Here is a 13,534-nt window from a genome sequence, read left to right on the forward strand (position 1 = left end):
CTGGTTAAGTGAGACCATGAACTTCGTATGATCTGGTTTTTCCTCAGTATAATTTGGTTTGCTTGGGGGGTGTGCACACATCTTAGGTGAGAAAAATTGGTTTTGGAAATTTGTCTAAAATTGGAAAGTTTATAAATTTGGAAATCTATGGTTTGCAAAGTTTCTATTGATGAACATTACTATGTTCGGAAGGTTTAATTTTGAAAAGTCTAATTTTGGAAAGTGATGAATTTTGAGAAAGTCATATATTGACATGTTAAAATAAAAGTAAATATTCCGAAAACATGTTTTCCTAATAAAAGTATTTGCATACCTTGCACTTATATGTACTTAGCGTTTTTTCTAATCCGTTTTCCTTTTTGTTTTGGTTCGCCCTGTTTACCATTATTGGTAAGAAGGTTTGATTTCAAGTGTGGAGTTTGTGTGCATGCTTCAGTCGGGATTGTGCTCACATAGTTATGAATTTATTATTTCATGAGTCATACAAGTTTTTTTTTTATTTGGAATATTTTCAAACAATATATTATGGTTATTAAAATTATTAATAAAAGTCAGTTATTTTCCACTGCTATTATGAGTAAAGCTTTACGTTTTCACATGACGGTAATACGTCCAAGTCTATCTCTACATTATTTATATACGTATTATTATAGTATCTTCGTGGAGGGAGATTTGGGGGTGTTACAAGGATAGTGATATGTCTATTTTATATAGTGTTTTACCCCCGTCCCTTGGTCATATTTAGGAGTATTTTTGGTTCTGCGAAGCTACTTATATTACTAATATGTGCTTTCTAGTGTTTTCGTAGCTTTGGTATTGTTTTATAGGAAATTGCAGATTTGGAGCATTTTCCCGAACTTATTTGAGCCACTACGAGCATTGGTGTAGGATCGCGTTCATATGACCACATTCCGTAGCCCAAGACCGCGTTGGAGCAATCAAACCGATGTAAGGGCTCGGCAGTTGAGAAGTAACAGAGGCAATGGACCGAGTCTTAAGGACCCAAAGAGGAAATTTGGATTGGGCCAAGAAAATAGCCCAATCGAAGAAGTCTAAGCTGCCTGGATGCTCGCCCGACCGGGGAAGCCCTCGCCCTGAGGCGCGCCTAGCCGGGCGAGGAAGATAGGAAGGAAACACTCTTTGCCCTGAAGCGCGCCCGACCGGGGGCGAAGATGAGAAGGCTGCCAGCCGAAGGCGGGCCCGGCCGAGCGAGATGGCGCCTGACCGGGCGCGTGCTTTTGAGGAGCGATTTTCCGACTTAAACTTTGTTTTAGGATTTAGGAGCCTAAGTATAAATATACTTTGTTAAGCGAGATTTGCGGACATCATCCATTAGTTAATTTCTAGATTTTTATTTTTAAACTTTTGAATAATACTCTTGTTCTCTCAACTCTTTTGGTTTATGCAATTCATTATTTCCGTCTATTTGGGTAATGATTTCTTTCCCTTTTATTTTCAGTAATTTAATTGCTTGATTAATAGCTTAGATTTTAATGTGTGAGTGGTTTTATTTCTAGGGTTGTGGGGATCCATAAATAATATGAAGGGGTAATTTATTATTGTTTATTTTTAATGCTCGATTGATTTCCTATTGATTGATTTAATGCTATGCAATTAGATTTGGCTAGGTTTAATTGTATGAGTTATGCAATATTAATTCGAGATTCGAGAGATGAGAATTGATGTTTAGGCTTAGTTTCAATAGGCAGGTTAATTTATAAATGGTTAAGTCAAGATTCGAGAGATGCGATTTAATACTGGTAGTTTAATTCTGTGATTGTAATACGTAGCGAAAGCCCTTTACGATCTGATTAACTGATGCATTGATGATTGATTGTTGTGTTTTACGCTGGAATATTATTTATTGATGAACCTGTAACCTAGGCTTGATTTATTGATTTCCCCTCAATTTTATTTGCTTTAGTTTAATTATTCTACTTAATTTAATTCTAATAAAAATAGTTTGGTTACTTGATAATCTAGATTATATTAATTTATTAGGAATAGAAAGACATTGTTTCCCTATGGATTCGACCCTACTTCCCTATCTACTTTAGTTAGAGGACTTAGGTAATTCTTTTTATTAGGAGATACGACTTTATCCAGTCAGATAGCTGCTATACTTTTCGTCTTCTGACTTATGTCTCCAATATTAATGATAGTCCCCCACTTGCTCCAACATCATAACGTACAACATACCTTCTTTTTAATACCATTATATATACTGTGTAGTTTTTTTTTTCACGTTGCTGAAGAAAGGATGTTGTGTAACAGTCGTTTGAATACTCTATGGATGCAGTAGTGGATCAATCACTGATCGAAATCCGCACATCTGGTACATCAAGATGTTGTAGTGGATTAATAATTGGAATCCGCACTTCTAGTACGTAGATTAGTCTTTAGAATCTGCTATTGCAATGGATTAATGTAAATTGGAATCAGTTGTTTTTGAGAGGCTTTGAGGTTGTTACGGAGGTTGGTACCACTGTTATTGATGTTAAATGACCTTAAAGGGAAGCTTGGTTGAAAGTTGTGTTGATGTTGTTGATCCTCGTGATCATTTTGGTTCAGCAGCTGGGGATTCTGCTGCTTCTGGTCATTTAATTGTTGAAGAATTTGAAGCTTGTTTGAAAAAGTCATAGGCCCCGCTGATACGGTGTTAGGAGTAGAAATTCTGTTTTTCATTTGGTCCAAGAATGAAGGATGCCTACTACCCTTTTTCTGGTCATTTTCTGATACATTTGGAAAAAAAAAAAGGACAGTTCTTTAGCATTCATATTTTGGTCCTAATTAAAAAGAAATAGGTTCACTAAGGACAATTAATTTATTTGGGCTTGGAGGGGTTTTAGGTTACCTTTTTCTAGTATTCATCAGAATTTCATAAAGCTTTGTTATTGTAGAGTAACTCCACTTTTAAGGTAATTCTAAAGGCTAACCTTTAGGTATTTGGTAAATGCCTAACAATGCATTTTGGTAAATAATAAAAACTTTAAAATGATACTATGTACGCCTATATTGTAATGAAACAAAAGACACTTTCAACGATATTTAAAAAGAATTTCAATGGTATTGTATAAACTCCAAACACCACAAACAAAGTGTGGTTCTCAATAATTTTTCTCTCTCACATGAATTTCAGTCTAACAGATTGACCGATCACAATCTAGTCTCATCAGCCTCAATTTTAACATGCCCCCAACATATTTAATGCCAACTATCATAATTATTGGGGCAAAAGAAAGGTGATAAATTTTGGTAAGAAATCATGATTATGATATGTGATCACGATTATCTACCATATTAGTATGATTTCCTTCCAAATTAGCTACCATAAATCTTTAATGCATCAATATATTCCTATTTGAATACATTCAAGTGTTCCTTCCTTGTTAAGATTTTTCTTACTATTACATATATAAATACCACCAACCTTCATTGATATCATCACAAATTTTTTTTGATAATTAAACAAAAATACTATAGATACCTCTCAAAAATTTTAAACTAATACATCCAAAAAAAATGTTAAAATATTTACTAGTCCTAATATTATGTATGGGAGTCCTAGATCTAATAATTGTAATGGGTTGGAGCATTACGCCCGCACAATATTGGGTGGATGTGGAAAATAGATTATCAGGTACGAATACTGTTGTTATTCATTGTAAAAAACATGCTTTGAAACGCAGAGATCTTGGATATCATGAGATTGCTGTGTATGGTCATTTCAATTGGTCGTTTAATACCGATCCCGTGGTAACAATACGATATAGTTGTGACTTGCAATGGACAAGGCAAGCTAGCTATATACAATTTGAAGCATTTAGGGATGAACTACCTTTTGTAGATTTAGGTTGTGGTGGTCGTCATTGTCTATGGAAAGCAAATGATAGTGGAATTTACTTGTATAATCAGAAAAAACAAATTTATATGTTTACTGACATTTGGAGGCCCAAAATTATTAAGTAAACTATGTAAGATCGTTTAACTTTAGATTATGATTTGTTGGTATCCCCAACATTAATAAAAATAAACTCTTTAACTAAAGGGTTCGTTTGGTATTGTTGTTGCTTTCTGTTTTTTTTTTTCCAAATCTTATGATATATCTTATGATATGATATATGTCATATAATGAATTAAAAATTAGTCAAACTTATTTAAATCTTGATAATTTTGAAAATTGATAACAAAAAAATGAAAACACCTTTTTCTTGTTACTTAGCTAAGTATTTGTGGATTTACTCTTTGCTCAACCTTTATTTTGAAAGTGCTGACCATATTCTACTCATTCATGACATGACATTTGATTTAGAATTTTAGCGGGATATCTTGTTTTCCTATAGCAAGAATGTTTAAACCGTTCCAAATTCATACTTTCATTTTTGTATCACAGGCTCTATTGGTCACATAATTACGATTTAAGATGTACCTTGAATTACATGAAAATTCTAATAGATAACAATAGTGAAGGGAAAGAGAGGGGAAGGAAAAATAGGGAAGGGAAAGGCACTACAAGAAAAAAGTCTATTTCCGATGGCTTAAATCCATCGGAAATTGCTCAAAAACCGTCGGAAAACTGATTTCCGATGGCGTTCCATCGGAAAAAGGTTGTCGGAAATTCCTTGGTCGGAAATTTGCACTTTCCGATGGAAAAGCCATCAGAAATCAGTTTTCTGATTGTTTTTTGTGGACATCGGAAAAAATTTGGATTCCGATGGCCAAAATTCCTAGGGGTATTCGCGGTGCGGTTTGGATCCTAAACCGCATCAAACCGCAAAATTGCAATTTGTATTTTTTTCAAATCGCACCGCAAATGCGGTTTGGTGCGGTGCGGTTTGCGGTTTAACCATATTTTTTTTAAACAAAACTTTTATTTTATTTTGAGATTATTAATTTATATTTCAAATATTAAAATATTTTTTTTAACCTTTAATTAGCTAATAGTCAAAGACTAGCTCATATATTTTAGTTGTTTTTTTTATTTATTTTAATAAAAATATAATATAAAAACCGCAAACCGCATCAAAGTGCGGTTTGGTCTAAATTTTTTAGGAAATCACACCAAACCGCAAACCGCGGTTTGTTGATTTTCAAAAAACCGCGCCGCAATTTTCAAACCGCAAACCGCGCCAAACAATAAAATTGCGGTTTGGTGCGGTCTAAACCGAACTCTGAACAACCCTAGAAATTCCACCGGAAATTTCTTGTTACACCCCCAAATCTCCCTCTACGGAAATACTACTATAACACGCAAGGCTACTCAAACTTCTAATTAAAACTAAAACTTCGCACCGGAAATTCAAACTCTTTCTTTATTAATACTTAATAAAAAATAGTAACCAATGTTATGAGTACTCAAAATAGAAACAAAGACCAACATTCCTAGATCTAGGTGAAGCATATACTGGGACTCCCAAAATGCTCATTTATTGACTCCACCTGAAAATAGTCAACACTGCTTACCATTAAGGTAAATAGGGCGAACCAAAACAAATAGGAAATACGAATTAGCAAAATATGCTAAGTACGATAAGTGCAAGATAAGTAAATTCAATTTATTAGCAAACATGCTTTTAAAATCAATTCCAATAATTAATTCAATAATTCCAAATTTATGGTTTCAAAATCAATTCTCAATATACTCAAATATAATTCCAATACTCAATAATTAAATGATAGTGATTATTAAAATCAATTCTTTTCAAAAACCCAATTCCTCTCTAAGTGTGCACACCCCCAAGCTAGTATCTTTATGTTGAAAGGCTATTGTAGAGGAAAGATTAGGTCATACAAAGTCCATAGTATTCAATGAATCCGCATAGTGGGATTAATATAATATTCATGCTTGTAAAGCTTTTATAACTTAATGAATCCTCTTTAAATCAATAATTCCAATCTTTATAATAAAACAATACAAAACCTTCTATTTATTTAATTCAACATGCTTTCAAACTCAAACTCTTTAAAACATGATAAATAATTTAATCATTCAAAACATGATATAAAATCATTCCTTCAAACTCATTTATTAAAACAATTATTTTAAACATATTTTATTTCATAAATCATAATTCAATTCAATTTAATTCAATCATCATAAAAATTATATAAAACATGCTTATTCAATCCAATCAATTTCGAAGGTATCTAGCCACCTAAACGTACCTTGATCCTTTCTTAGCAAACACACAAAAGGGACCTCAAGAACTCTTGTCAAACACACCCTACAAATAAATATAACCTTATTTAATATAAGGTTAACAAATTATCACAACAATTAAAATAAAAACCCCAACTATATGTACATGAACCTAATAAATTATTTTTCATAAAATTGAATAATAACTGATTTTATTTAATTAAAAACACTCATAATAATTTTTATAAAACCCCCATAATAATAATAATAATTAATTAATTAAGAGAAAAGGTAGAAAATTAAGGAAAAGAGGAAGAAAGGTGGTGGCAAGGAGGGGTGGCAGCCGTCTGGCAGGTGGCTGCTGAGGTGGCGGCGGTGGCTGGCGTCGGCGGCAGGTGGCAGCCGGCGGTGGAGGTGATGTTTGGTGGTGGTGGCCGTGTAAAAGCAAGAGAAAGAGAGGAGAGATTAAGAGAGAAATTAGAGAATTTGGTGTGAGTGTTTAGCTATGATTCAAGGGGTATTTATAGACTAGCTTATGCAAGAATTATGGTAAGAGAATGTAAGAAGAATTATGGTAAAAAGAATTAAGGAAATTACTTGGAGAAGAGCGCTAAAGAATTATGGAAAGTTTAATATTAAGGTGACTAAGGAATAATTAATTTATGGAAAGTGTTTGTCATGAAAAATAATATGGCAAATGGCTTTGCTTGGGGAATAATCAAGGATGATATAAGGTAGGAAAATAAGATGATCAAATATTTAGGAGATGGAAATTAAGAATTAAGGAAAAGCAATAGAATTAGGGAAGATAGTTAAAAATACAAACTACCAAAATAAATCACCCCAAAATCAATCAAAATGGCCGAAAATTTTGAGCTTCCACAGCTCAAAATTTCGGACCTCTTTAGTAGAATTTAGGAAGTTATTTTGCTAGATTTTAAGGATTAAAACTGATTGTGTAAATAATATATATTGTATAAAATAATTAATTAAGAGAATACCAATTATTCACTAAATAAATTAACTAAGAAAATCATATTTTCCACACTAGGAAAATCTGAAATTAATAGCCAATCATTAGGAATTTTCGGACCTCCTAATTAAATAATAAAATATAAGTTTTGCTTAATTAAAATATCCGAAATATATATAAATAATCCGGTTTTTAAAATAAAATAAATGGATAATAAATCTTATCCAAAATCCCAAAATAATAATTAAGTTTTAAAATACTTTTGGCCAAAATTCAAATATCATTTTGGCTCCAAAATTCAAATAGTAAAATAATTTACTAAAATACCCTTTTGAGAAAATATTAATTAATTAATTATTTAGAAAATACTTTTCAAAAATACGGGGTATTACATTTCCGATGGCCAAAACCGTCGGAATATTCTGATGGTCAGATAAACCGTCGGAAATTTCCGTTGGCCAGGCCGTCGGAAATGACTGCAAAGAAAAAAAAAAAAAAGGTCGTCCCCTCCCTCACTCCCTCCACTCTAAACCACCCTTTCAATCGCCATTATCCAACCCCAAATTTGCAACCCACAACCTAAAATTGCCTAAATCCACCCACCGTAAACCACCATGTTAACCTTACAAGTAAAATATTACATTAAAATTAACTTTAGTTAGGTTTTAAAAAAAAAACACACATTAAAAAAATTAACAACCAGCCACCACACCACACTCTCTCCTTCTCCACTACCACAAAAACCCTATACTGCCACCTCTACCACATCAACCCTAACCCACCTTGAATCTAGCCCACCCTCAGGGAAATTAAACCCCCTTAAACCCACCCACCACGAATGCATGCCCCATAACGCGAAAAAAAAAAACAAAAAAAAAAACAAAAAGGAAAAGAAACTCAAAAACAACATTAGAAGAAAGAGATTAAAAATAAAAAATAACATACCTTTAAATCGGCCATAAATTCATCCCGAATTTACCTTAATAAGTTCATACCTTCGAATTTCACCTTGAATTTGGTTTTATGAGGCCAAATTCGACCATGAAAACTCTAGATCTTGAGTTTTCATGGTCGAATGCGGCCTTAAAAACCTTGAATTTGTTTAAAATCATAAATAAAAAAAAAATTAGACCTTAATAACATGGACATTGGGCGACAGCTAGGGAACCTACGGCGGTGCGGTAACTTATGGCGGTGCGACGATTGAAGAATGAGAAAGAGGATGAGAGGAAAGGAGAAGGAGGAGAAATGAGAAGAAGAGAACATTGAGAGGAGAGAGATAGAGGGGAGAATAGAGGAGAGAGAATAGAAGAGGGGAAATGAGAAAGATAGAAAGTAGGGGGCGACTGGTAAAAGGGTATAAGGGGGCGTATAGAATTAGGGTTTCTCCACTTTTTTTTTTAATTAAATTAATTTCTGATGGTTTATTTCATAAAAGTCATCAGAAATTTTCGATTTGTGTTTTTAAAACCATCGGAAATTTCATATGGCTTTTAAAACCATAGGAAATTTTATATTTTCCGATGGTTTTTAAATCCATCAGAAATTTCCTATGGCTTAAGCCATCGGAAATACGATTTCCGATGATTTTTAAGGCCATCGGAAAATTCCAATGGCTTGATCCATTGGATTTTTTTAAAAACCAAAAGAAATTTCCGACGGTTTTAGGTGGCCATCGGAAGCAATCCATCGGAAATAGCGCGTTTTCTTGCAGTGAGGGAGGTGAGAGAAGGGAAAAGGTGATCTTCCATTTTCCTTCCAAATCTCTCTAATAATGGAGGGATTTGATTTATTAAAAGGGGAAGGAAAATGGATCCTTCTAATTTACTTTCATTCCATCCTTATTTTAGGTACCCAATTAAAGGATGATGCATCCTTCCCTTTCTCTTCTCTTCTCTTCTCTTCTCTTCCCTTCCTTCCATTTCTTTCTATCCAAACATGAAAATGACAAGAGAAGACTCTTACTAAGCCTTCATGGCAATAAATCTATAGTTATTATTCAATGTTAAAGTTAGGTATGGCTCGGGTTTGCATACGTGTTGCATAGCATAAAAATGGCTTGACCTAGCACAAACCCGCCACAAGCCTGACACAACATGGGAGACATGCTAGTGAGCCATGAATTGTGCATGGACATCTTTTGTTAAAAATTGGCACAAGCCCGACACTAGCATAGTAGACCGACCAACATGCTAACCTACTTTACATAATATATTAAAAATGACTATGAAGGTTCACTGACACATCACTACTCATTTTGACACAACGTGTGGGTTGGGTTATGCACGAGCTTTTTTTTTTTATTATTATTAATGCCTACACTAGCCAGACACGATAGGGCTTTTCCTAATCCGTTCTAGACACAACTCGCATATGCACAAAACACACTTAGGCTTAGTTTTTTTGAGTTTTTGAGCAGAGCAGGATAAATTTCAGTAAAGCAGAACAACTAAACAATGATCTGACCAATGACTATTCACATTAATCACATGCAAATGATGCAATTACAACACAAACAAGATGTGTTAGGTGTCTAATCAAATGTGAACACAACAATTAAAAAAAAGTTTGATTTCCAAAAGCTAGCCTATAGTCCTCAATTGGCCAAATAAACCCAAAATCTTGGGAAAATCAAATTTTCCAACTTGGTAAAACGAGAAGAAGATGACATAACATTGGTTGATAATGATGGAGAGAGAAAGTTAGAGAGAGAATTGAGTGGTCATCGCTCTGCGGTTCTTCACCACTCTTTAGCCTATTTATAGTTGCCTCTTCTCTTCTCCTCTCTTCATTTCCCTGCCTTTCGACTCCTTTTCATTATCATCCTACACCTTTTCATTATCATCTTACACTCTCTCATCTACCCTTCATAATACGCTTCGAAATTCCTCCCAAACAGGTAAGATTCTATCTGGGTTTTCGATTTTCATTTCATAATTTCAGTTTTAATTGAATTTAGTCTTTCTCTGTTTCTGGGTTTGTTTGAATTTGGGCTTAAAATTATGTTTTGTAGGGCTGTTTTTTGTGTTTTTTGATGTATTTAATTTGGAATTTTTGATGAATTGGGTATTGTATGATGATTTTTTCATTTAATTTTTGCGCCTGTCTTTAAATTATGTGCTGAATTATGTGTTTTATGATGAATTTTAGCTGTATTATGATTTATATTTCATGGGGGTGTCGGTTAGATCTAGAACGTTTCAGTAAAATATTGTTTTAATATTTAAAATATAGTTTTGGAATGTGTCATCTTTATTTATGTTTACTATGAACCGGTAGATTTGCCGTAATTAATACTTAATTAATTTGTTATTAAAATTAGTATTAGCAAATTGTATGACATATGATTGTCTTGTTGGCTTAATTTGTTATTTCCTATTCAAATTATTTGCTGTTGTAATTGTTAATGATAATTAGTGGAATTGTAAATTTGTAATGTTTATTACTTCGTATTAAAATGGAATGATAGGATGGATTAAATTGAGTTCTGAATCATGCAATTTGGTTGATTTAAACGTTTTAACAGAATGGGGAGTAATGATGGAAATGACTATGGTGCTTACACCTATGACAAGCTTGAGAGGGAGCCGTACTGGCCGTCGGAGAAGTTGAGAATTTCGGTCACTGGAGCTGGTGGTTTTATTGGATCCCACATTGCTCGGCGTTTGAAACGTGAAGGGCACTATGTCATAGCTTCGGACTGGAAGAAGAATGAGCACATGACCGAGGACATGTTTTGTAATGAGTTTCATCTTGTTGATCTTAGGGTGATGGACAATTGCCTGAAGGTCACGAAAGACGTTGATCATGTGTTTAACCTTGCTGCTGATATGGGTGGCATGGGTTTTATCCAGTCTAATCACTCTGTTATTATGTATAACAATACAATGATCAGTTTCAATATGCTCGAGGCAGCCAGGATCAGTGGTGTTAAAAGGTTTGATTCTTATACATTAACTATAATTGATTTTTAGGAGTAGCTGTTTGTGGTGTTTATGGGATTTTCTTATGTGTTGTTTGAGTGAAAATCAGATTCAAAATGTTCATGATGATTCTTTTGAAAACTTGGTGCAGGTTCTTCTATGCCTCAAGTGCGTGTATCTACCCTGAATTCAAGCAGTTGGAAACTGATTGTGTTAGTCTCAAAGAGTCTGATGCTTGGCCCGCAGAGGTAAGGTTCCTGGGATATTTGATGTTAAAATTTTGCTTGATTAAACACTCGGCTATGTGTATAATCTTTCCTTTTGGGTACATTTTGTATTAGCCACAAGATGCTTATGGTTTGGAAAAACTTGCTACCGAGGAGTTGTGCAAGCATTACACTAACGATTTTGGAATTGAATGCCGAGTTGGAAGGTTCCACAACATTTATGGTCCATTTGGCACCTGGAAAGGTAACACCATGTGATTAAAGCCTCCTATTCGGTGGAATGTTTATGTTGGCCTAGATACTCTTAGAATGATCAAACATGCCTTTTGCTTTATTCGGAACCAAGAGTGAAATAAATTTTAAGTGATTGCTATTTCATCATTAAACAATTCATAATAATGCTTTTTATATTGAATATATTGCTCTATAATATCTCTTACCTAATTTTTTAATCATGTATAGGTGGTCGGGAGAAGGCTCCAGCTGCTTTTTGCAGGAAGGCTATTACTTCTACTGACAAGTTTGAGATGTGGGGTGATGGGTTGCAGACTCGATCCTTCACCTTCATTGATGAATGTGTGGAAGGTGTACTTAGGTGAGTGCTTACAAATTGAGTATTCCATGTGATATTGAACCTTTAAGAGCTTAAGACATTCCTCCATGGCCGAGTCATTGTATGCTAATGTGGTTGACTTCTAGGAATATGCTGGTAAAAGCTTTCAGAATTGTGTTTTGGATGGGTTTTTCAGAATTCTTTTCCTGCAAAATATGCTTAGTTTTGTCATAAATGGTGCTTTGGTTTGTTTCGATTGCCAAAGAACACAAGTTGAAAGTGGCTGAATATGTAAATTTGTGCTGTAGCTGCCTAAATTTGGTAGAATTCTAAGCACTATTCAAAAACAAAAAAAAAAAAAAAAAAAAGAAGGTAGAATTGTAAGCTGCATAGAATTAACTTGTTATGGTTCCTGCTTTTACTACCTTTATGTATTATCTGTGCAGTATTAATTTTACTGAACTTTGTAAATTCATTATAGATTGACCAAATCAGACTTCCGAGAGCCAGTGAATATTGGAAGTGATGAGATGGTTAGCATGAATGAGATGGCTGAGATTGTTTTGAGCTTTGAGGATAGGAAACTTCCAATCCAGCATATTCCTGGCCCAGAGGGTGTCCGTGGTCGTAACTCTGATAACACTCTGATTAAAGAAAAGCTTGGCTGGTCTCCAACCATGAGGTTAAAGGTAGATTTCATGAATTTCCTAACTCAGAAGCTTATCTTTGTAATTGGTTATTTTGTAATTCAATGGTTATCTGCTGCGATCATTAAAAGGCTCAAACCATACCTCATCCTCTTATTCCATGTTCCTATAGGATGGGCTAAGGATAACATACAAATGGATCAAGGAAGAGATCGAAAAAGAAAAGACTAAAGGTGTGGACCTGTCAGTTTATGGGTCTTCAAAGGTCGTGACCACCCAAGCTCCAGTTCAGCTAGGCTCTCTACGTGCTGCTGATGGCAAGGAATGATGTAATTTTTTTTAAGTGAGCAGAGAAGCCGTCAACTGTTTTAGATCGTATATGGGCTCCACTGCTTTATAGATAGTCAAATGCCTTTTTTGCTATATGCTTAGAAGTGATTTTTGTTACTGTTTTTATTAAGTGTTCTTCTTGACAGAAATATGGCATTATTAATGCAGCAACAATACTCTATATTATGTTCGTCATAAGTTGGGTAGCATTACTGATAATAGTGTAAAGCCAATATCAAGAGTGTTTTAGAAGAGCATTATGATTCTCATTTTCAGGTCATTTTGGAACCTGAAAATGTCGATTGTGAACTCTTACAGTCTTACATATTACAATTTTCAAGTTCTTATGGATATCCTAAGTTTTGGATATGGTTATCAATGTATAATAATTTGTGATTGTTCAGCGCAAGTTTAATGGTGGCCGTGGAAGACTAAAATTGGTGCCTTTGTTTAGTTTTCGAAAATCCGAAGCTGTTGATCAACTGTGATGGTTGGCCTCTTGGTGACACCGATTGAATGGGAATATGCTGCTAAAGTGCTAATAAAAGGGTCACAATACCAACTCATTTTTTGGTACTTTTGTGACAAGAATAGGACATCTTTGTCATGATTTCAACTTTTTTGGTTTGGTCCCTTTATAATCATGTGGAAGCCCCACATCCACTAGACTTTAATGTTAGCAATGGTTAAACAAGTGAGATCGTGTTTGCAGGAAATTGTGTATTTTGGAGAAGAATATACC

General features: G+C 34.2%; 1 protein-coding gene across 1 annotated transcript; it reads left to right on the forward strand.

Annotated features, from left to right (window-relative positions):
* Window positions 1-9,795: 9,795 nt before the first annotated feature.
* On the forward strand, window positions 9,796-13,161 carry LOC110737093 (GDP-mannose 3,5-epimerase 2). The gene is made up of 7 exons (XM_021917462.1): window positions 9,796-10,011; window positions 10,639-11,049; window positions 11,187-11,283; window positions 11,377-11,506; window positions 11,725-11,857; window positions 12,297-12,504; window positions 12,635-13,161. The coding sequence occupies exons 2-7, from the start codon at window positions 10,640-10,642 to the stop codon at window positions 12,788-12,790; spliced, it is 1,134 nt and encodes a 377-aa protein (XP_021773154.1). The 5' UTR covers window positions 9,796-10,011; window position 10,639; the 3' UTR covers window positions 12,791-13,161.
* The last annotated feature ends 373 nt before the right edge of the window (window positions 13,162-13,534 follow it).

The sequence above is a fragment of the Chenopodium quinoa genome, unplaced genomic scaffold (genome assembly GCF_001683475.1).
Source record: "Chenopodium quinoa cultivar QQ74 unplaced genomic scaffold, ASM168347v1, whole genome shotgun sequence".
NCBI classification, from domain to species: Eukaryota; Viridiplantae; Streptophyta; class Magnoliopsida; order Caryophyllales; family Amaranthaceae; genus Chenopodium; species Chenopodium quinoa.

What these genes read in the sequence shown, in the direction of transcription:
- LOC110737093 (XM_021917462.1), top strand. Translation starts at nt 10,640, where the DNA reads ATGGGGAGTAATGATGGAAATGACTATGGTGCTTACACCTATGACAAG. An exon ending in TCCATTTGGCACCTGGAAAG is followed by an intron (nt 11,507 to 11,724) that starts GTAACACCATGT and finishes AATCATGTATAG; the next exon opens with GTGGTCGGGAGAAGGCTCCA. An exon ending in TGTGTGGAAGGTGTACTTAG is followed by an intron (nt 11,858 to 12,296) that starts GTGAGTGCTTAC and finishes AATTCATTATAG; the next exon opens with ATTGACCAAATCAGACTTCC.